General features: G+C 53.5%; 1 protein-coding gene across 1 annotated transcript; it reads left to right on the forward strand.

Moving 5' to 3' along the window:
* ATP6V1B1 (ATPase H+ transporting V1 subunit B1) lies at positions 1-22,614 on the forward strand (the record flags this gene model as incomplete). The annotated part of the gene is made up of 14 exons (XM_084901259.1): positions 1-118; positions 5,253-5,308; positions 13,341-13,439; positions 13,640-13,733; positions 14,342-14,419; positions 15,261-15,400; positions 16,308-16,409; positions 16,980-17,077; positions 18,282-18,405; positions 18,581-18,731; positions 18,959-19,041; positions 20,140-20,244; positions 20,457-20,586; positions 20,690-22,614. The coding sequence occupies 14 exons, from the start codon at positions 1-3 to the stop codon at positions 20,851-20,853; spliced, it is 1,542 nt and encodes a 513-aa protein (XP_084757385.1). The 3' UTR covers positions 20,854-22,614.
* Between the last annotated feature and the right edge of the window lie 913 nt (positions 22,615-23,527).

The following is a 23,527-nucleotide window of genomic DNA, read 5'->3' on the forward strand; positions in this document are numbered from 1 at the left end:
ATGGCCATGGAGGTGGACAGGAGGCCTGGGGGGCTCCCCAGCAGTGGTGGCGACCTGGGCACAGCTCGCCAGCACGCGCAGGCGGTCACCCGAAACTACATCACTCACCCGCGTGTCAGTGAGTATGACCCCCAGTGGGTGGGCGTGGGTGGGCTATTGGTGCTCAGGGGCTGCTTTTTAGCCTCAGGGAGAGGAGGACCAGAGGGGGGGTGGCCCAGGGGCTTTCAGTCCGGTGGAGTGATCCCATGAGCTGCCTGCACAGGAGCCACCGCTGCAGGAGGAGAGATGGGGGTCCAAGCCCAGGTTGCTCCAGAGGAGAGGGCAGGGGAGTCGGTGCAAGAAGCTCCCTGTCCTCACTCTGGACCTGCATGGGGACCCCAAGTCCAGAGAGAGCACCAACTGCCCGAGAGAGAGAGAGAGAGAGAGAGAGAGAGAGAGAGAGAGAGAGCGTGTTGTGTGTGTGTGTGTGTGTGTGTGTGTGTGTGTGAATGTGTGTGTTTGGGGTATGTATTAAGGCCCAGCATGAGGAAACGTGTGGCCGAGTGATCTTGGGGGGTGGGGGGATGTATAGCAATGCAGAGCTGGTGTGAATCCTCTGGATGGGACCTATGTGACACTGTGTGTGTCACATCAATGGGTGCGTGCCGTGTGTGCGTGCTGGGGTGCTGTCTGTGTGCATAACCAGGCAAGGCACATGCCTCCGTGTTCCCATCTTCACTCGTGTGAGGATATGTGTGAAGGTGTGTGACAGCTCGAGTGTGTGTGTGATCAGAGTGAAGCAATGTGGGTATCTATGTCATTGTGGACAAAGTGGGTAAGGGAGATGCTGTGTGTGCAACTTGTACACTGAGGGTGAGGGTGTGTATGTGGGAGTGTAGACGCTCCAGCGTGCATGCTCACGGGGAGGACACGGGAGGCATGCTCAGGGGCTGCCCACGACTGTGTGTGTGTGTGTGTGTGTGTGTGTGTGTGTGGCAGGGGAGGGGGAGCGCCTGGCACAGGTGTGAGGGCCAGAGGGCATCTTTGCAGGCTGCAGAGGGCCTGCCCTGCAGAGGTGGCCCGAGCTCAGGTGTCCGGGACAGAGAACACGGCGAGGCTCTGAGGACCAAAGGGAGCCCTTTGCTCCCGCCATCTCTCCTAGCCCAAGGTCACTCTCCCCGCCCGGCTTAGTCTAGAATTCTCAGCAGCCCGGCCCACTGCCCACCGGAGGAAACCGGCCTGGCCGGCACCAGCTGAGCCGAGCCAGAGGCCTCGAGGAGGGTGTGTTTGGGAGAAGCTGGTCTGGCACAGCGGCCCCTCCCTCCTCTCCAGTTACACCTGATGGGGGGAGGAGTGGCCCGAGAGGCAGCTGAGAGCCTGGTCTGTGTGTGGGAGCTGAGCCCCAAGGCCCCGGAGGAGTCCAGGGGGTGTGAGGCACCTCCTTAGGCCCCAGCAGGCCCTGAGGGTGGAGCACATCCCGCTGAGGAGCAAGTGAGAGGAGTGGTGTAGGCTGTCCAGATGCCCTGCCAGCTCTGCCCCGTGTGGGTGCAGAGAGGATGGGGGCCCCGATCCTCCTCCACGGCAGGGGGGTCCTCAAGGCCCAGAAATATGCCGTGACTGGGCCCCACTTGGGTCCGGAGCCCAGGCCCGGAGACCTGAGAGGAGTCCGCTCACCCTGGTGCAGTCCCTTCCCCCGTCATCCCTCCTCCCTGTGGGAACGGGCGGGCTGCCGGGACCCCGGGGTCCTGAGTGGGTGGTGGGCTCTGGAGTCTGGACCGACATGCCTTGCTTTCCGTCTCCCTGGAATGTACCCGCCCAGGAACCCTGCAGGCTGCACCCCCGCCCCCACCCCCACCTCCAGTCAGATCCCTCCCTTGTTTATAGTCAACAAGCCCTGGGTCAAGTCTGACCCAGGTTGGAATCCAGGGGTGACAGCAACCTCCCCCTCCCCCCCCAGCCCCAGGTTTGCAAATGTGCTGCTCTGTGTGGACCCCACTCGGACAAGGGTGTTCACACACAACAGCCGACCCCGAGGCCAGGGTCAGTGCAAGGGGAGCAGAGATGTCATTGCGATGGCCAAGGCCACCACCAGTGTCCTCACAGGGACATCCTGGGCCAGCCCCCACCCCCAGAGCAGGCAGGGTTCCCCATGTGCCCTGCACCTGCAGCTTCACCAGTTCCCTGCTTTCCTCCTCAGGCCCTGAGGGGTTCTCCCTGGGGGGAGGGGCATGAACAGGCACCGAACCCAGAGCTGCTGCCCTCCTGAGCTGGGCCGAACTCCTCCTCCGAGTCTGGCCTTCCACCCGGGCCTGTAAGCACTCCCAGGAGAACTTGGTGTGGAGACCGGAGCACAGGAGGAGGGCAGCTGGCTCCCAGCCCCAGGGCTCCCTGGACCAAAGGGGTGGGGGGGTGAATCCAGGAGGATCCCAGAGGAGGAGGTGGCCTGAGGCGCGTCAGTGGCTGGGGGAGAGGGAATGAGCCAGAAAGAAGGGGGGAGGTGGCGTTGGGGTGAGGAGTGAACCCCAACAATGTCCACTCCAGGAGAGAAGGGACTCCTTTGCCACCCCCAGAAGCTACAGTTGTTCCCCAGGGAAGGAGGTGGCAGGGAGCTTTACCTGGTGGTGTGGGGCACAGGTTGCTAGGCTGATAGGTGAGGGGTGGGGGCACAGCATGAGCAAAAGTGATGATGGCTTTGCCGAAACCGGTGTGGCTCAGTGGATAGAGCGTTGGCCTACGGACTGAAGGGTCCGGATTCAATTCCAGTCAAGGGCATGCACCTTAGTTGCGGGCACATCCCAGTGGGGGTAGGGGGGGGGGTGCAAGAGGCAGCTGATCGATGTTGCTCTCTCATCGATGTTTCCAACTCTCTATCCCTCTCTCTTCCTCTCTGTAAAAAAAAAAAAATCAGCCAAAACCGGTTTGGCTCAGTGGTAGAGTGTCGGTCTGCGGACTGAAAGGTCCCGGGTTCGATTCTGGTCAAGGGCATGTACCTTGGTTGCGGGCACATCCCCGGTAGGGGGTGTGCAAGAGGCAGCTGGTCGATGCTTCTCTCTCATCGACGTCTCTGGCTCTCTATCTCTCTCCCTTTCTCTCTGTAAAATATCAATAACGTATATTTTTTAAAAATCAATAAAATATATTTTAAAAAATAAAATAAAAAGTGATGATGGCCAGGCTGGTGGCCTGGCTGGAGGGGTGGAACCAGGTCTGGCCGCCCAGGGGCTTGAGTGCCACGCTGCCTCAGTTTCTTGAACTGCAAGGCCAGAGAGGTTGTCCCGAGAGTTCCACCCGGCAGGGTCCAGGGCTGATTCTAAGAAGCCTGGGCTTCCGGCCCCTGCCCCCCTCCCCTAATCCCTCCAGCAGGATCAGGGAGGAGGTGAGGGACCTGCTGCCCCGGGCTTGCCCCCGCCCTGGCCTCACGCCTGGGCGCCCGCCTCCGCCCCCTCCCGGCCTCTGCAGGTGTGAGGCTGGGCCGCCCTCATTAGCGCGCTGCCGGAGCCCCTGCTGCGCCTTTGATGGGGAAGGCGGTGGGGAGACGGGGTCAGGGCGGGGCTCCGCCAGCCTGCAGCCCGAAGTGCAACCCGAAGTGTCAGCTCGGACAATGGAGAGGTAGGGGGTGGGCCGGCAGCTGGAGGAGAGGCTACCACGTCTCAGGAAGGCCGATGGAGGAGGCACCCCTTCCCGCTCCCCTGCCTCAGTGCCACCCTGCGCCAGGCCCAAGCCCAAGAGGGACTCAGCTGTGGCGCCCTCCTCCTGTCCTTAAGCTTCCTAGTTGTCTAAACCCAGGAAAGCCTCGCAGTTATCTGGGCAAAAACACCCTCACCCAGTGGAGTTTTAGTGAAAGTAACTCATATCCAACAAAAGTAAGGAGTCTGACCACCAGGGGGCGTGAGCGGGGGGGGCCCTTTGGCTTCCCAGGTGTGGGGTGGCTTGGTGCCAGGCTGGCCTACAAGCATAAGGTAATGTGTCTGAGAAGGATGGCAGCCCCCCCTCTGCCACCTGCGAGCTGAGTGACAGGGGCCCCGTGTTCCGTCTGCTAAAAGGATGTGTGGCTCAGTGGATAGAGCGTCGGCCTCGGACTGAAGGGTCCTGGGTTCAATTCCCGTCAAGGGCAAGTATCTTGGTTGCTGCGGGCACATCCCCAGTGGGGGAGCGTGCAGGATGCAGCTGATCGATGTTTCTCTCTCATCGATGTTTTCTCTCTATCCCTCTTCCTTCCTCTCTGTAAAAAAAAAATCAATAAAATATATATTTTGATAAATAAATAAATAAATAAATAAATAAAAGGGTGTGTGGACCACAGTCCTTCCAGCCTGTGAGTGACCCAGCGACCTCACACACCCTGCCCATCCTGCCTGCCAACTTCCTGCATCCCGGCTGTCTCGGGCTTTATAAGGACGCCAGCAAAGGTCTCGGTACCCAGGGGTCTGAGTGAGTGAGGGCCCCAGGGCCCCTCAGCCAGCCCCTCCAGGAGCCAAAGCAGGCTTCCTGCCTGCTGGCATGGCTGCTGCTCCTGGGGCCCCGCAGCGGCGAGGAAGTGTTTGTGAAGTGTAACCCAATCGCTCTCTGCAAGTGCAGCTCATTTCCCGCTTTGTGAGTCACTGCAGCCACTGCTGGGCTGCTTCCTCCTTCCTTGTGGCTTTCTCTCCTCCCCTCAGGCCCCTGGGGGACGTGGGAGCCCGGAGCCGCCCTGGCAGGGCCTCGTGGCAGAGCAGGGGTTCGGGCTGGTTTCTCTCACTGGTGCCCGCACCCCTCCACACAGTGTTCGGTCAGCGTGGGGTGACAGAGAAGTGTGGTCCTGGCGAGGGCAGGGGAGGGCCATGGCCACGGCTGGGGGCTGGGGGCTTTGGGAAAACACTGCGGGTCAGAGAGGACGGAGCGGGTGAGGAGGGGCTGAGGCTGGAGGGGAAGCAGCCTCGGGGGTGAGAAAGGCCTCTGTGTGGCTGGGGAGGGGAGGACTCCTAGGGGCCTCTGCCCTGGCCCCGGCCCTCCCCCAGCCTCCTGCAGGTGTCCGAGGCGGCGGAGCCCTGCAGGCAGGGGCATGACCCTTACAGCAATGGTGGCTGGCTCTGTCACAGCTAATGACCCTGATGGCCCAGGCCAGGGAGGGGAGGGGCTGGTGCTTAGCAGGGAGGGAAGGGAAGGCCAAAGATGCCTGTGTGTGTGTGTGTGTGAGTGTGTGTGAGTGTGTGTGTGTGTGAGTGTGTGTGAGTGTGTGTGTGTGTGTGTGTGTGTATGTTGAGATGTGACACCCTCCCCCACTCCTCCCCCAGCCTACAGGACCGTGTGCAGCGTCAATGGGCCCCTGGTGGTGCTGGACCAGGTCAAGGTAAGACTTCCGCCTGTTCCCAGGCACCGAGGCCAAACCCCAGGAGCCCCTGACCCCTGGGCAGGATTTGCAGAATTTCTTCTAAATTGCCCTGCCCCTAGCTGCCCCCTGTCACTCACGCCCACATCTTCCTCCCCAGCTCTCCAGGCTTCCCCTTCCTGCCTTTCTGGGGAAAGGGGGGCGGCGGGGGGGTCCTACTCTAGGCCTTGGAGGACCTGCTTCTATCACCAATGAGCTGGGGAGTCTAGGCCATTGCGCCTCTTTCCTCATCGTTAGAATGGCCACATGGAACTCCCTCAGCTTTGTGCACCGCCTCATGGTCAGCATCCCGCCTATTGGGGCATCTGGTCACCAGCCAGCAACAGGTTACCTCCCTGTCCACTTCCCCCTACGGTGCCCTCCTCTTGGGCATGGATGGCGTTTTATCAACCCTGAGCTCCAGGGCCCCTCACTGCACTTTTGTGGAACACCCAGCGTGTTCAAAGGGACTCAGTGTGTTCAAAGGGAGGGTGAATAAGTGGGTGAGATGAATGAATAAGTATTAGCATGGCTAAATATGGACCTGTCAAAACCTGAGCCAGCCCTAGCTGGTTTAACTCAGTGGACAGAGTGTCAGACTGCAGGCTGAAGGGTCCCAGGTTTGATTCCAGGCAAGGACACATGCCCAGGTTGTGGACTTGATCCCCAGTAGGAAATCTCTCTCTCTCCCTCTCTGAAATCAATAAAAGTATTCCCCCCAAAACCGGAGCCAACTATACTAAATAGATCAGACCCACTCATTTCTGGAAAACAGATCCCACATCAGTGGACATGACTGTTTGGCCCAGTCATGTTGAGGACTCCCTGGGAGGCAGTCGTGGAGCAGTTAAGTATGTGAGCACTGGGGCCAAGCAGTCTGACACAGTGACTTTTAATCCCAGCTCCATCTCACCCCACTGCTAGTCACCTGTTAATTCTAGATTAGTAGCATCAGTACCAACTGGAAACTTGTTAGAAATACAAAATATTGGGCCCAAACCGGTTTGGCTCAGTGGATAGAGCGTCGGCCTGCAAACTGAAAGGTTCAAGGTTCGATTCCTGTCAAGGGCATGTACCTTGGTTGCGGGCACATTCCCAGTGGAGGGTGTTCAGGAGGCAGCTGATCGATGATTCTCTCTCATCGATGTTTCTAACTCTCTATCCCTTTCTCTTCCTGTCTGTAAAAGACCAATAAAATATATGTTTTAAAAAGAAAAAAAATACAGAATATTGGGCTCCACTCCCAATTGACAGAACTAGGATTGCAAGTCCCAGTTTCCTCATCTATCACGTGACCGTAGTGCTGCTGTGAGGATCCATCGGGTAAATGTATAATTATTGATCTCCTTGAGAACTGCCAGCAATAGCTCTTGCTGGAGGGCAGATGTGCTCATATGCCTGCCTCAGCATTAGTGCCATCTCCTGCCTCCGCCCACCTCCACCCCACTCCCTACCCTACTTGTCCGTCTGCAGGACCCGCTGCCGTATGAAGAGTCAGTACCTAGGCAGACACCCGTTTTCTCAATGTGAAATGGGCCGGACTAGGAAACTGGAATCAGCTCCCCAGACCTCGGTTCTATTTTGATCGCATACATCTGGAACTCTTAAAGAAAGGATAGCTGAGTGATGGACCCCGGGCTTTCGGGGAGAATGAGAGGAATCGGTAGTTTTTGTTTTATGAGTTCAGAAGGCACCTTTATGCACCCCTACTTCACCGTCTCACTTTATGCACCCCTTTCCCTGTTTCTGGAGTTGCTTGGGCAAAATGCGACAATTCCTCCTCGACAGCGCCACCTCCCGTCCGCATCGAATCACACAGGCAATTAACTTCCTGCTTCCATCCTCAGAAAAATACTGGGGGAAGAATTTTGTGTAGACCAGAGGTTCTATGCCCAGGGAATTAGGGCCTTGAACTTGCACGCAAACGTTTGAAGGTATGCATTCATGTCCCTGTGCATTTTCTGGGTAGTTCCCACAGTTTCATCTGATTTTCCGAGGTGCAAGCTCCTGCCAGTCTTTTCCTGACCCTCCGAGTGTGTACAGCAGCTGCCCTGTGCTTGAGAGGCTGGCTGAGAACCGGTTGAATCCCCAGCAGAGGAGACGGGCTGTCCTGTACAGTCCCCACTCCCGACAATGCCCTTAGTGAGGACAGTGAGAGTCGAGGGAACGAGGCTTGCTCAGCGGGTGGCTGGGAAACGCGCTCCTCCCGTTAAAAGCTCATTGCTCCTCCATGGGATTCTGCTCCGAACTCAGTGGCTGTGCCCACCACGCCCTACAAATGGATTCCCACACAGGAACACCCCGAGCCCGACATTCACCTCCTGAAGGATCCCAGGCTGCACGTCCCATGCCTGGGTGTGACGTTCTGACAGTTCTTCCTACTGTGTGACTGTGGTCTCTCTGCGCTTTAAAGTTCCTTTTCTCTGATTTCACTTTTCAGGGACACACACCGTCTTCACTCTCCTTTCCTCCCACCCTCGCTCGTCCGCACAAACCCACATTGAAGGGATGTTGGTTGTTTTGTTTTGTTTTGTTTTGTTTTGTTTTTAATCACCCTGCTGCCTGATTTCTATTGGGCCCATTGTCTGATTTCCTTTGGGCCCACTCTGGCCTATGCTCCGTCCAGCAATTTCCCTCCGGGGGTCCAGCAATTTCCCTCCGGGAATTAGCGGTCCACCTTCAGCTCCGCCAAGAGGCCCGCGGCGGGTTCAGACAGCCGCAGAGGGAATAGAACCGGGACTCATTTCACCTGCGTCCCAGGCCTCACAGCCCTTGCTCTCGGGCTTCCTCTTGTGGCCGAGAAGCCAAAGACGGCTGGGAGTTAGCCGCCCCGCGGACCTCTGAGCATTGCTCTTGGGCCAAGCCCCCTCCCCAAAACCCCCACTCCAAAGGGTCTGGGGGGTGGTTTTGAGGAGAATCAGGTCGCCGTCCAGGCATCTTCTTCGCAGGTCGAGGAAGGACCCAAGCCAGAGCTTCCCTCGGTGACTGTCAGTGCTGCCTACCCTCCTGCCTCGGGTTCAACCCCAGCAGGGATTGCCCGGGGGGGAGTGGAGCCCCAGCTGCTCACACCCGGTTGGCAAACGGAGCCCTCCGCCCCGCCTGGCCATTAAGGTCACTGATTTGTGAAGCGCAGGGGGTACTATGATAGTAATGATGGGGAACCATTTGAACATGTTCCAAATTTTTTTATTTCATTTAAAAAATTTTTTAAAATGCTCCTTGGATTTACTGAAACAAAGAATAGACACACAAACTTCAACTATCTGCCCCTAACCTATTGAAATAACCCACATACACATCCTGCTCTATATTGGCAAATACAGGCATGTCAGCAGTTTATATTGGTGATCATTTTACATTCCAGGAGAAACAAGAATCTTTTGGGAATGCATTTAATTTCATAAACCTAGAGGCACAGTGGGCACATTTCCTCAAATGGATGCACATTTTACTCATTCTTTTTTCTAGCAGCATAGCAGGGACAGTGTGGATGTCCTGTGACTTATTCACAGTCAGTCAATGTGTTTCCGGGTTTTGCTGTTCCAGATAGTACAACAATATATATCCTCTTTATACGGGTGTATTTATGGCTGCTCTAGGAGAGATGCCCTCAAATGAATTGCTGGCTCAACGGATATGTTTATTTTTAAATAGACATTGACAGTTTGGGGTTTATCCCAGCAAGATTCAGGTAACTCACCTTCCTACCAACTCTGTAAGAGAGGATTCACTTCTCAGCACCCTTGCCTGCCCTGGTTGGGTTCTCTGATTTAATCTTGTCTGTCAAGTAGATGGAAATGAGTCCTGGCTTGCTTTTCTGTGGCTTTCCCGGAGGACGGAGGACGAGGGGAGATGAGCATCTTTTTATCTGCTTATATTTCACTCTGTGAGCGGCGTGGCTGGAGTCGGGGGAGCTCTTTGCTTCTTGTCCACATCTGTGTATGGCATCTTTACCAAATGGAAAGGAAACATGTTTCTATTTCCAGTTGTTCATTGTCTTGTCTGAAAGCCATCTCTCTCATCCTGCTTTTAACTGGATTTATTCAGAAAGAAAGGGAAGAAGAAAAGCTCTTCCAGGACTTTTGCTTGTTTGTCTTAGCTTTATGTATAAAAATTTTACATGCCTGGCATGTATTTGTGTTTCTAATGTGGGCATTTTCTAAGTAGACACCTGGTTATGTTAGCACCATTGGTTCAATAAAGTATTTCCCCGCAGTGAGCTAACATGCTGTGTTTAATCCCTAAAACCTGGCTTCTGTCTCCGGATTCTCTAGTTTGTCCCACTTACCCATTTGTCTGCTCACACAACACTCACCCCTAAGGCAAGTCCTCTATCCCTGATCTTTTCTATAACTGTTTTTGGATATTCTCAGGCATCTTTATATGAATTTTAAGGTCATTTTAAATTCCAGGAGAAACAAGAAGCTTTTGGGAATGCATTTAATTTGGGAATACTCTTGAAAGGATTTATATTTTTATGATGGTAAATCATTCTGTCTTGAAAAACAATGTTGTTCTCCATTTTCTCAGGGCTTGTTTTATGTCCTATAAAATTTTATTATTGTTCTCCTGTCTTTCTTGTTAAATTTATTTCCTGTATTTTATGAGTTTTGGCCCTATTGTGGATGGAATGCTTTTTTTTTTTTTTCATTTCCTCTTCTGCTTGTTGCTAGAAAAGGAAGAAAAAGTATTTGATTTTTATATGTTTATTTTGTATTCAGCCAAATTCTCTTATTAATTTGGGGGTTTGTCGTTTTGTTTTTGTTTTGACTAGAGCCTGGGTTTTTCTAGCTCTATAGTATCATGTGCATGTAAAGGAAATTATGACATAATGCTCTCCATAATGTTGATCATTATGTTATCATGTTTGTTTAGTCTTCTGCAATCTGGAACATTTCCAGAGAGACTTTGACTTTTTTTAAGAAAAAAAAAGAAAAAAAGAACATTTTCCATTTATGGTTTTGGCATACTTTTTTTCTTTTTCTTTTTGTTTGGTTTGGTTTGGTTGTTTGGAGTTTCCCTCTCTCCCCCCCCCCCCAAAAAAAAAAATTAAGTAACAACAGTGATACATGTGGCTCTGTATCGCTGTGTTACCGATTTTACTGGAAATGAAGATGTTTAGCATTTCACCGTTTACCGGGATGTTGATGTTGGTTTGGTAAACTGTCTAGTGTTCAAAGAGTTGCCTTCCGCTCCTGTTTTACATAAAATTGTATTAGAAACAGCTGCCGAACTTTGTCAAACACATTTTAAGTTTCTATTTACCTAAGCCTCTGGAGTGTTTCTTCTCACTTATGTTGACAAACTCCCTATTATCATTATTATGTTGTCAATTGTTGGCAAATTCCCTAAGGTTGATTGACCTAGGCTTACATCCTTGGAATAAACCCTACTTGTAATTTATTTGATACATGGATTAATTTACTGAGTAACAATTTACCATTTCCGCATCTATAGAAGAAATTGGTCTACCGCGTTTGGAGGGCTATGCTCTTTATTGGTTTAGGATTTGGGGAGCTTTCACTTTGCCATTTTGTTTCCTTCTAATCTTTATTTTCTGTTCATCTTATTACTTTGTCTAGTTCCTCCCGTGCACACTGAACAGATGATGACAGCAGGCATTGTTGTCTTGCTCCTAATTTTAAAAGGGATGTTTATATGTTATACCATTGAGGATAATATTTTCAATTTGGGGGATACTTTTGGGGGTTAAGGAATTTTCTTTTTATTCTGTTTTTATAGAGTAGTTCTGTTCTTACATTTTTAAAAATTAAATTCATTGGGGGCAGCATTGGTTAACACATTATATGTCAGGTGTACAGCTCTGTGATGCAGCCTTAGTTGTTGCATTGTGTGCTCACCACCCTAAGCCTAGTTTCCTTTCATCACCATATTTCTGACCTCCCAACCCCTGTTCTTGTCTTTCGTTTTTAATCATGGATAGTTTTAAGGGTTTGGTTGTTTTTTTTTAACTTTTTAAAAAGTGTTTGAGATGACCACAAGTTTTAAAAACCTCTTTATCCACTAATAAAGAAATTGCATGAATAGACTTTATAAAATTAAACTAATTTTGAATTCCTAGAATAATCCCAACTTGGTTTTTATTATTTTACTTGTGTTTGTTTTCGTATTTGCTTTAAAAAAATTTTATTATTTGATTTACTTGTAACTTGTATATATATAGATACACACACACACACACACACACACACACACACATTGCTGAACATTGTTTGCTAAAGGTTTGTTTAGGATTTTGGTCTCTATGTTCATGAGTAAGATTGCCTATAATTTCCCCACAATTCTTATTTTAGCAACAAGGTTGTGCTTGCCTCATAAAATGAATTAAAGATCATATCTTTCTTCCAGTCTTTCGAAAAGCTTGAATGAGTTTCAAACAATTTGTTCCTTACTTCTTAGAACTCTCTGGTAAAACGACCTGGGATGGTGTTTCCTTCGGGGAAACATTTTGAACTATTTAATATTTTAATGGCTATTGGAATATTCTGACTTTCCATTTTGTTTTTAATTGGTTTTGATTTGAGTTGAATTTTGCTAAGACTTTATTCATTTCATCTAAGTTCTGAAATATATTGCATAAAGTTGTTCATAATCCCTTTTGTTACCTTTTCAGTATTATTAATTAGTATAGCTTCTTTTGACTTTTTTGTTCCAACAATTATTTATTTATACCTACTTTTTTTTTTTTTTAAATCAGTGTTGCCAGAGATCTATTTCATTGGGCTTTCAAAGGACCAATTGGCTTTGTAGACCTTCTCTATTATATGTTTTTCTCTGTTAATGATTTCTGCCCTTTTATTATTTCTTCTACATTCTTGGAGTTTTAAGGCTGTTCTTTTTTTTTCTTTTTAGTTTCCTCAACCTTTTATCTTTTTAAATATAAGCATAAAGCTTTACATGCATCACATATATGTTGATATGTAGTTTTTCATTATTGTTCAGTACTGAATGTTTTCTAATTCTTCTATATTTAGAATGCCTTTAAGTTCCCCCAAAGTATGACGTGTGTCCGTCTTGTTCCTGATTTCTGTCCTCCTCTGGTTAGGATCAGAAAACATGGCGCAGCTTGATGTGTCCTATGGGTCATGACCCAAGTGATGCCTTTTTAGTCTTTTCTATTTCACCTGTCATTTGTTTTCTTTCCACGAATGTCCAAGGAGTATTTAGAAAAGAACTTTGATTTTCCAGAATATTAGGAAGTTTGAATGGAGGGGTGTTGTCTTTTTACCATTTATTTTTAGTGGCTTAAGGTTATAACTTACTCCCTGAAGGAAGTCAGCCATCTAGGAGCCAGTTGAGGGAGCCTAGACAATGCTGTGGATTCTCTCCAGCATTTCCCTTGGGAGGAAAGTGTAGGTACTGGACTGAGCTCTCTCGGTGCTGATGAGAGCTGAGCACCAGTGTCAGTGCGGCGGGGCCCAGCCCAGCTTCCCTGACCCAGCTCGCAGCTTCCTCTAGACATGGGTAAGATGGGAACCTGGCTCCTAGAGTGGGCACAGTGTGTTCCGTTATTCTCCAGCCTCAACGGGACCATCCCACAGACCTAAAGAGCCATCATAGCTACTACATTGTATTGAGCTGTTATGAGGTGCTGAGCGTACCTCAATTAAAGACTTTACATATGTTATCTCTTTTTCCCCCGTAGCAGCCTTGTGAAGTAGCATTATTATTATTATCCCCATTTTAAAGGTGACAAAACTAAGGCTCAGAGAGATTATATAACTTCCCAAGGCGCACAGCCTCTAAGCATCAGAGCTTCCATTCTAACTCCAGTCTTCCAACTCTAAAGCTGGTGCTTCTACCCATTCAGGTATCCTGCCTGCGGGAAAGAATTCAACCTCGCCACTTCCGGCCCCTCACGTGTGTTTCCAACAGTGTCTGAGCACAAGAGGGGGGACAGAAGCTTGGGACTTGACCAAGGAGGGCTGGGAAGGGGACAGGAACTTCACCTCTGGTCTTAGTGTTGCTTTGGGCTGCTCTCCCTTCCTGCCAGTTCGCCCAGTATGCCGAGATCGTCAACTTCACCCTCCCAGACGGGACTCAGAGGAGCGGGCAGGTGCTCGAGGTGTCTGGGAGCAAGGCCATTGTTCAGGTAGGTGGTGTCCATGAGACGCTGGCTGGGTGAATAAGTGAATACACCCCCAAAGTCCCCACATTATCTGACAGGCTCTAGGCAGGAAGTGTCCCATTCTCCGGAGAGTGCCTTGCTCAGTGCTGGGCACACATGGGAGAATGGAGGCCCTTTCTCTCGTGCAAGCCCCTCCTTGGAGTCGCTGACCTCTTGTCCCGTAGGTGTTTGAAGGGACCTCTGGCATTGATGCTCAGAAGACCACCTGCGAGTTCACGGGGGACATCCTCCGGTCTCCGGTGTCAGAGGACATGCTGGGTGAGGGGTGGGGGTGGGGTGGGGGTGAGGGTGGGGGTGGGGGTGGGACAGGGTGGGTATGCTCGTCTGTCCTGCCATCCCACGTCTCCACCGAGCATTGAGCACACGCATTGTCACGCCTGTGTACATGTCTGCCTCACCTGTGAACTCTCTGAGGTCAGGGGTCACGTCTTCTTCGCTCTGTGACCCTCGCCCCCAGCTCGGGGCCTGACTACAGCAGGTGCTCCGTGGATGAGGAAGGCAGCCTCAGTAACTAGAGGCGCAGCTGGCAGCCGTCTATATGGGGTCAGCCTGAATGGACTGCACATCCCCAAGTTTTCTCCCAAGATCTGCTCTACCTGGTCCCCTCCTCTTCCCAGCCCCCCACCTCCCCCAAATCACCCCATGAGAGGCCTTGCCTATGAAGGTTTCCAGGGAAGAAAGGAAAACTCCTAAGGAGACAGTCACCATAGCCAGCTCTCTGGGGGTCACCGAGGGTTGAGCGGGGAGGAGACAGAGCATTTGGCATGAGGGGGGCAGGTGGGAGGTGGTGGTGGTGTGGGAGGCGGGCAGCAGTGAGAGACCCGGGGCTGGCCCTGACATTCTCCAATCCCCCCGTCCCCGCCCAGGTCGGGTGTTCAATGGCTCCGGCAAACCCATCGACAGGGGGCCGATGGTCATGGCGGAGGACTTCCTCGACATCAATGGTGAGTGACCGGAGAGCCTACAGGCTTTTGGGATCCAGCCCTCAACCCCCTTCCCCACGCCCAGTCACCACCTCCACCAAACACAGGCCAGGGCTCACCTCTGGGGTGGATCAGACTCAAGGCCAACGGCGAGTGACAGGAGAGCAGCAAAGGCCCTCGGTACCCCCAGGGCCCTCACCCTGAAGTGCTACCATCAGCACTCCACATCCATCCGTACGATGCCATATTCATTGTCAGGGTTCCACAGGCATCCCAAGACCACCACGCTCCTGCCTTCCGGCTCCCTGTTCCCCCCAGGAGAGCTGGCAGGGCGGCCTGCACAGGCAGACTCGGCCCCTCCCAGGCTCTCCCCCTCTCACAGGGAGGCTGACTCGAGTCCTCTGACCCTTCCCCATCAGTTCACTGAGCATGTGATAGAGGGCCTCTTAGCTGGCTCGTGGGAGGCAGAGCACAGAACAAAGTCCCCTCAAACAGGAGGCCTCTGAGCCCACCCGCAGGTCCTCCTAACCCTGCAGAGCATCTGTGAGTCTGGAGGAGGCCCTGGCTCTGACCACGGGGCCCTCAGCCTGAGCTCCCGCCCCCTGGTGGCTTCCAGTGTCCCAGGCAAGCACTGTCCGAGGGGGCACTGGACATGGGGCTACTTAACAAACTCCCTCAATAAAATGAAAGCAGAACCACATTTCACGGCTCAGTAGCTCACCTAGGAGGTGGTGCCCGAGAGCCCCTTCCCATCAGGCAGAGAATGCTGTCCACAGGGCCGCTCTGGAGGCGGAGGAGGGCTGGGGAGCACAAGGGGGGAACTTGGACCCTGAAGCACAGGTCCCTGGCTGCCGTCTCCCAGGCCAGCCCATCAACCCCTACGACCGCATCTACCCGGAGGAGATGATCCAGACGGGCATCTCGCCCATCGACGTCATGAACAGCATTGCCCGCGGCCAGAAGATCCCCATCTTCTCCGCGGCCGGGCTCCCGCACAACGAGGTAGGGCGTGTGGGAGCCCCCAGGCACCGCCAAGGACGAGGGACAGGGCAGAGTGAGCGGGAGGGTCCGCTGAGTGGGGGTCCTCAGCATTCAGACTGGCACGGTCCTCTGGCAACCCAGGTCTGCAGGGCTCCTCGTCGTCCCCAAGCAGGTCTGCAGACCTCTGCCCCGGTGAGTGGGGTGTCACCGGCTCAGGAGAGAGCCTGTGGGCAGCCAGCCCTGTGGCGACAGCCCCGCTCAGCTGTCAGCTCTGCCCAGTGGGCCTTGTCTCGGGCTTTCCTCCGAGCACCGAGTGAACCCCTCTCCTGCCAGCCCCACGGCCTCCCGGAGCCCCCCCGAGCAGGTTCCTGCCCCGCCTCTGCCACCAAGAGTGGTAGCGGGGGTGCCAGGATGCCAGATGCTCCTTCCCTGCCCCCCCCCCCCCACTCCCGGCTGCTCCCCAGCTCACTCTCGAACCGTCTGAGAGGCCAGAGGGCACAGCACCCCTGTCCTCCACCTCACACACACGTCTGGTCTGTGTGGCTGCTAGCTGCTCACCCCTCCGTCCGGGCAATTCTGTGCCCAGATACCCCCCAGCAGGCGGGTGGGGGAGGCACAGGGGTTCTGAAGGCCAAGCTGCCCCACACCCAGGCTGCGGCCCTTGCTCTCTGGCACTGTCACTCCGCCTGCTCCTCTTGACGGCCACCCTCAGCCCCTTAGCAGCCGCAGACCAGGCAGTGTCTCCCACGGGCGGGCAGGCCGAGCTGGAGGGCCTGGGTAGCCCTTTCATCTCTGCGGGTCCCTCCCCCTGGCGTCCTGGCAGGGGACAGACTGGGGACTGCCCCGTCCTCCCTCCCCAATGGCCTCTGAGCGGAGGGCCCTGCTGTCCTTCCTCCTAACCCCCCGCCTCCCCTCCTCACTCCCCCAGATCGCCGCCCAGATCTGCCGCCAGGCCGGGCTGGTGAAGAAATCCAAGGCCGTGATGGATTACCACGACGACAACTTCGCCATCGTCTTTGCAGCCATGGGGGTGAGAGGGCGGGCAGGTGGCGAGCTCTGGAGGCTGTGGGCGGGCAGCCTTGTCTCCCTGGGCCCCCAGGCATGGCCCGATCTGCTCCCGGTGAGGGGCGGCGCACTCCTTCTCTGAGAGAAGCTGTCAGCCTCTGGGCCTGCAGGTGGGAGAGGCAAGAGCGTGACTGGAGGGGTGCGGTGGGCTTGGTGACAAGGGCCCTGTGTCCCTCAGGGCACCCCAAAGGCCGTGGCGGCTATAAGGCGAGTCCACAGGGGAATGTGGGGAGACAGGACAGCTTGGGGAGGCAGATGCAAAGGCCCGGGGGTGGGGCGTGGACGGGAAGTTCAAGGGAAGCAGGTGGCCCAGAAGGCGGGATGGCACTGAGCAGAGCTCACCCTGGGGAAGTCTGGGGTCTGATGAGACCCTGCCCAGGACTGGGCAGCGAACCAGCTCTGCCCTCCCAGCCCCAGGGCCACCCCAGTGACGGTTAGCCAGTCAGTCCCCAGGCTTCACGGAGAAAAGACGGGAGGGGCGTGGCCCTCCCTCAGGCCGCAGGGCCCGCCCAAGCCCTCCCCGTTGTGTGTCCAGGTGAACATGGAGACGGCCAGGTTCTTCAAGGCCGACTTCGAGCAGAACGGGAGCATGGGGAACGTCTGCCTCTTCCTGAACTTGGCCAACGACCCCACGTGAGTCTCTCCTGAGGCAGCAGGCCTCGTCCCCTTCCAGGACCCAGGGTCCAGGGGCTCCGGGGTTTCCCAGAGCTACAGCCAGGGGCCGGGGCCGGGAGAACAGGCCCTTGCTGTGCAGAGGGGGAAACTGAGGCTGGCCAGGGGTAGGAATCACTCCGGCGGCCCACAGCCCCTCTGCTCTTCCCACCGCCTGCGGCCAACCACGGCCCCACCCACGTCAGTGCTCCTCATCCTTCCCATACGTCACCACTGACGAGATGTTTCCCTGCACCAGTGGTCGGCAAACTCATGAGTCCAAAGAGCCAAATATCAACAGCACGACGATTGAAATTTCTTTTGAGAGTCGAATTTTTTAAACTTAAACTTCTTCTAACGCCGCTTCTTCAAAATAGACTCGCCCAGGCCGTGGCATTTTGTGGAAGAGCCACACTCAAGGGGCTAACGTGCCGCATGTGGCTCTCAAGTCGCAGTTTGCCGACCACTGCTCTAAACTATTTGTTTAAAAGAACAAAACAAAACAAAAAAAAAACCCCTGCTATTTTAAAGTTTAGAACATGTGAGTTTAAAGGGGAGGGGGGTCAAGTGGATGGAAAAAAATCCATAATTCTAATGAACCGTCCTGGGTACTGAGAGTTCTCCCAAAACCACGGACAGACTTCTGGAGGCCGGGATGACATCACCAAAGGAGGGGCCCACAGCCACCAGCCTGCCCTCACCCCGGGGCCTCAGGAATGCTGGGCGGGAAGGGGTGGCCAGGGCCCAGCAGTCACACTGATGCCCGGGAACATGGGGGGCCAGTGAGGGAAGGGTCCCGAGGACAGCAGGCACAGGGCTCCCGCTGACCCCAGGCGGATGCCCCAGGGGAAGAGGCCTCCCTCTGCTGAGCCAGAGCCGCTCACCTTCAGGCCACCGAAACGGGCTGCCACCCTCCTCAGATACTCCCAGGCCTGCCTGCCCCACTCTCCCCCAGCACCCCGCCTGCCCCAGCCTCTGCTCCTTCCCCACCTTGGGCCATGGGCCAAGAGTGGGGGTCCTGGTAGAGTGCCCGCTCCCTGGAGCCACAGCCCTGACCTGGGGGCTGGGAGGGGCTGGTCGAGCCCACGCCCCTGCTGCTCTGCACAGCCCCAGCCCCCCAGCCCCTTCCCAGTCAGTGCTGGAGCAGCTCAGAGCACAGCCACTCCAACCCTGACCGCGTCTGCAGCATCGAGAGGATCATCACCCCTCGCCTGGCTCTGACGGCCGCGGAGTTCCTCGCCTACCAGTGTGAGAAGCACGTGCTGGTCATCCTCACGGACATGAGCTCCTACGCCGAGGCCTTGCGGGAGGTGAGGTGGCTGGTGAGGGGAGTCAGGTCCATCCCAGCCCCTGCACCCCGGGGCTCGCCCACCCAGGCCTGCCCCCACCCTCACCCCATCCATTTCCCATAGTCACCGAGCCTCCGTTCACCTTTCCCTGTCTCAGCCTCCCCCGCTCTTCCCCCCATGCCCGTGGGTGTTGCAGGTCTCCGCTGCCAGGGAGGAGGTGCCCGGGCGCCGAGGCTTCCCCGGGTACATGTACACAGACCTGGCCACCATCTACGAGCGGGCGGGCCGAGTGTCCGGCCGGGGCGGGTCCATCACTCAGATCCCCATCCTCACCATGCCCAACGACGGTGAGCCTCCTCCCTGCCCACTGCACTCCGCAGGCCCCTGCCCTCCCTCCCCACCCCCCCTTAAAGGGCCCGAGCTTCCTTGCCCAGATGTGCAGGAGTTCTGGCCCTCCTTAGGGTAGACACTGTCCTCTCCTTGCCTCCCGTCTATTCCTTAAAGGACCCAGATGGCCCTGAGGGGGTGGGGACTTGGTCCCCATCTCCACTGAGGCCGGTGAATTTCCTCATAGATATCACCCACCCGATCCCAGACCTGACGGGCTTCATCACGGAGGGGCAGATCTATGTGGACAGACAGCTCCATAACAGACAGGTACTGTCCCCTCCCACCCGCCTCCTGCTCTCTCCGCCCCCTCTGTGTCTCAGGTCTCCGCGAATTAGGAGGAGCCCGCAAGGCTAGCCCCATAGAGGAGCACCCCCCCTTCCCCTCCCCCCCACCCAAGACCTGGCTCAGGCACAGAGGGCAGGTCTGGGTAGAATCCAGGCGACCTGGCTCTGGGAACCTGACCTCTGGGAACCTGAGAAAACACTCCACCCGCTGATCCTCGGTTCCTCTTCTCTAACACGGGAATCACAATACTTATCACACAGTTGCCCTTTGGAAGATAAAATACATTGTAAAACTAAGTACCTGGCAGACAGTAGATACTAAAGAAATGCCATCTCTCTTCCCTTTTCCGAACAGAAAACAATGGGTAACCGGCACCAGTAGATGGTAAATAATGTGCCGATGGGTTAGAACAGGGGTCGGCAAACTCATTAGTCAACAAGGCGGCACACCGCGGCTCCAGAGCCGCATGTGGTTCTCGAGCCTCAGTTTGCCGACCACTGGGTTAGAATATGTGGTCAAGGCAACCCCCATGACTTTTTCCTCTTTGCTGGGCAGGTTCTTTCTTTTCTTTTCTTAAATATATTTTATTGATTTTTTTTACAGAGAGGAAGAGAGAGGGATAGAGAGTGAGAAACATCGATGAGAGAGAAGCATCGATTAGCTGCCTCCTGCACGCCCCCCACTGGGGATGTGCCCGCAACCAATGTACATGCCCTTGACCGGAATCGAACCTGGGACCTTCCAGTCCGCAGGCTTACGCTCTATCCACTGAGCCAAACCGGTTTCTGCTGGGCAGTTTCTTTCTGGGTAGCTACTAACGTAAGCTTCAACCTGGTCTCGTCCAACCATCACACTTTTTGAAACGGTGAGGCTTTCCTCACTGCTGTCCTGTCAGCTCCCCCTGCTCATGCAGACACCTACACACCCAGCCCTGGAGTCTGAGAGATGGAGGCGGGCGTGTAACCCGCTTCTCTGTAGGATGTGGGGGGATCCAGACCACCATGGGTGGTGGGGAGCAGCAGGGTGGGAAGGAGGGGATAGTCTGGACCTTGCCTTCCGCCACACCTTCTGCTCCCCCAGATCTACCCGCCCATCAACGTGCTCCCTTCCCTGTCGCGGCTGATGAAGTCCGCCATTGGGGAGGGCATGACAAGAAAGGACCATGGTGACGTCTCCAACCAGCTGGTAGGAAGCAGCGGGCCGGGGATCCAGGAGGTGGAGGTTGGGGAGGAGGCGGGGCTGGCTTCAGATGCTGAGGGTCTGAGGCCGATCTAGATAGACCCCGAGCTTTTCTCCTGGCAACACCCCTCCCCGAAAGTGGCCCCCCAGCCCGGCCACCCGGAGGCCCCAGGGTCGGGCGCTGAGCCCGCTGACCGCCGCCCGCGCCCCCTCCCCAGTACGCCTGCTACGCCATCGGCAAGGACGTGCAGGCCATGAAGGCGGTGGTGGGGGAGGAGGCGCTCACGCCCGAGGACCTGCTCTTCCTGGAGTTCCTGCAGAAGTTCGAGAAGAATTTCATCAACCAGGGTGAGGCGGCGCGTGGGGCGGTCACCCCCTGACCCCGACACACACACACACACACACACACACACACACACACACCCTGACACTCGTGGTGCTCGGTCCCTAGGCCCCTATGAGAACCGCTCGGTGTTCGAGTCGCTGGACCTGGGCTGGAAGCTGCTGCGCATCTTCCCCAAGGAGATGCTGAAGCGCATCCCGCAGAGCGTGATCGAGGAGTTCTACTCCCGCGAGGGGGCGCCCCAGGACGCCGCGTCCGACACCGCCTTCTAGCCCCGCCCTCCGCTCCCTCCCGGGACACCTGCCCTCCGCCTCCTCTTTCCCCTCCCCCCTCCCACCCTCTTCAAGGTTCCATACACCTGAGCCAACCGCGCCACCTGGCTTCCTAGTGCTGGGAAAGAACCCATTGTCAAGCCTGGATTCTATGTCTTGTTCTGATAGGAGCATTTGTATGTATTTGTATTTTAAAAGCCCCCAAATGAGTTTGTCTTATGTGAAAACAAGATTGGCAAAGCATTGATAATGGTTCAAGCTACAGGAGTTTTGTTAAGTTATCCTCTCCACTTTAAAAACAAACAGGAAACCCTAGCCACAATGAGTGTCTTTTACAGCCGACGACAGAATTTCTCTTTGGAAGATATTTATCTTTGTAAGAGATATCTTTATGTATTCCTTGGGTGGAGGATGGCCACAAAAGGTTTGTGTGACTCTAACTAGCTCTGTCTGAGAGATGCTAGGGAAGAGATCGGTGACAGGAGGGGATGGGGAGCGGCTGGAGAGAGCCTGAGTGACATGGGGAGGGGGGTGAAAGGCTGAGGAGAAGCCCCCAATTAGAAATGAAAAGAGCCCTAACCGGTTTGGCTCAGTAGACAGAGTGTCTGCCTATAGACTGAAAGGTCCCAGGTTTGATTCCGGTCAAGGGCATGTACCATAGTTGCGGGCACATCCCTCGTGGGAGGTGTGCAGCAGACAGCTGATCAATGTTTCTCTCTCATCGATGTTTCTAACTCTCTATCCCTCCCCCTTCCTCTCTGTAAAAAAAATATCAATAAAATATCCTTTAAAAAATGGGTGAAGCGCATCCAGGATACTGGACGTTGCTTTGAAAGCTGCCTGCCCTTCTATGGCACCATCCCTCCTGACTCCTCCACCCCATCGACAAGGAAGCCATGAACATGTCTAAGAGGCAAGGAGGAGGGGAGGAGTAGAACTTCAGAAAAGGGCTGAGTTCCATGAAGGGTTCTTGTGGTGTGGGGCCAGCCAGAATTCTTGGATCTGACGTGAACGAGACCCTGGGGATAAAAGTCCCGTTCCCATGACAACTAACAGCCACTTTGGGAAAGCTTTTGGGTATCCACAAGGCATAGGGTTGTTTTCACTTAACAGTTTTGTTGAGATTTAACTTACATACTCTACAATTTACCGGTTTTTTAACTGTACAATGCAACAACTTCTAGTATATTCACAGAATTGTGCAACCATCCCCACAATCAACTTTAGAACATTTCCATTGCTTCAAAAAGAAATCCTGTACTACCAGCCAACCCCTCAAACCCCTGTTCTGCCCCTTTCCAAGCCCTAGGCTTTGCCTATTCTGAGCACTTCATATAAATGGGATCATACAGTCGGACCAGTGTTGCTCAGTGGTTGAGTGTTGACCTATGATCCAGCAAGTCACAGTACGATTTCTAGACAGAGCACATGCCCAGATTGTGCGCTTGATCCCCGGTGTGGGGCATGCAGGAGGCAGCAGATCAATGATTGTCTCTCTCTCCTCTCTTAAATCAGTACAATTACATTTAAGTGGGATCACACAATAAGTGGTCTTTTGTGACTGGCTTCTTTCACTTAACATAATATTTTCAAGGTTCATCCATGTTGTTGCATGTATCAGTACTTCATTTCTCTTTATTGCCAAATAATATTCCATAGCACGGATATACTGCCTTTTGTTTATCCATATATCAGTTTATGGACATGTGATTGTATAATAAATAATGACTATAATAAATAATGCTGCTATGAACACTCATGGACAAGTCTTTGTGTGGACATTTGTCTTCATTTCTCTTGGTGCCCCACTTGAGTGTCCAAAATGACTGGGTGTCCGACGGGGACTTCATGTGTAATGTTTTGAGGGGCTGCCAGATTGCACATGCACCTCTGAAATAGCTACCCCATTTTACATTCCCACCAGTAGTGAACCAGGGTTCCAATTTCTCCATACCTGCACAACACTTATTATCTGTGCTTTGCATGATAGCCATCCTGGTGGGTGTGACATGGCTCACTGTGGTTTTTATTTTTATTTCCCTTCTGATCAACTTTGAGTTTCTTTTCATGTGCTTATTGGTCACATATATATCTTCTTTAGAGAAATTTCTATTCAGGTCCTTGGCCCATTTTTAATTGAGAATGGGGTGAGAATATATATAGATTGTTCTTAACAACACTGATTGACTACTGCATATTGTAAAAAGTTAAAAGGCAAACTGAGGAAAAATACTGATGACAACAAAATATATAAAGGGTTACTATGTTAATAAGTTTAATAAGTCAATAAAAGATACATTAAGTCCCTCCAAGAAATAAAAGAGGTGCATTAAGTCCCAGAAGAGAAAAACACTGATAATCAATTGTTTATCCCTTGCTGGCAAACCAAGAGTCAAATTAGAACACTGTCGCCACTAACAAATTAGTGAACATTTATTTAAAATCATGATATCCATGCTGGTTGGAATAGTTCCTTTTAATAATAACAAATTGCTGTCGAAACCGGCTTGGCTCAGTGGATAGAGTGTTGGCCTGTGGACTGAAAGGTCTCGGGTTCAATTCCAGTCAAGGGCATGTGCCTTGGTTGCGGGCACATCCGCAGTAGGGGGTGTGCAAGAGGCAGCTGATCGATGATTCTCACTCATCGATGTTTCTAACTCTCTATCCCTCTCTC

This window comes from Pipistrellus hanaki (assembly GCF_964339955.1).
Source record: "Pipistrellus hanaki genome assembly, chromosome: 12".
Lineage (NCBI taxonomy): Eukaryota > Metazoa > Chordata > Mammalia > Chiroptera > Vespertilionidae > Pipistrellus > Pipistrellus hanaki.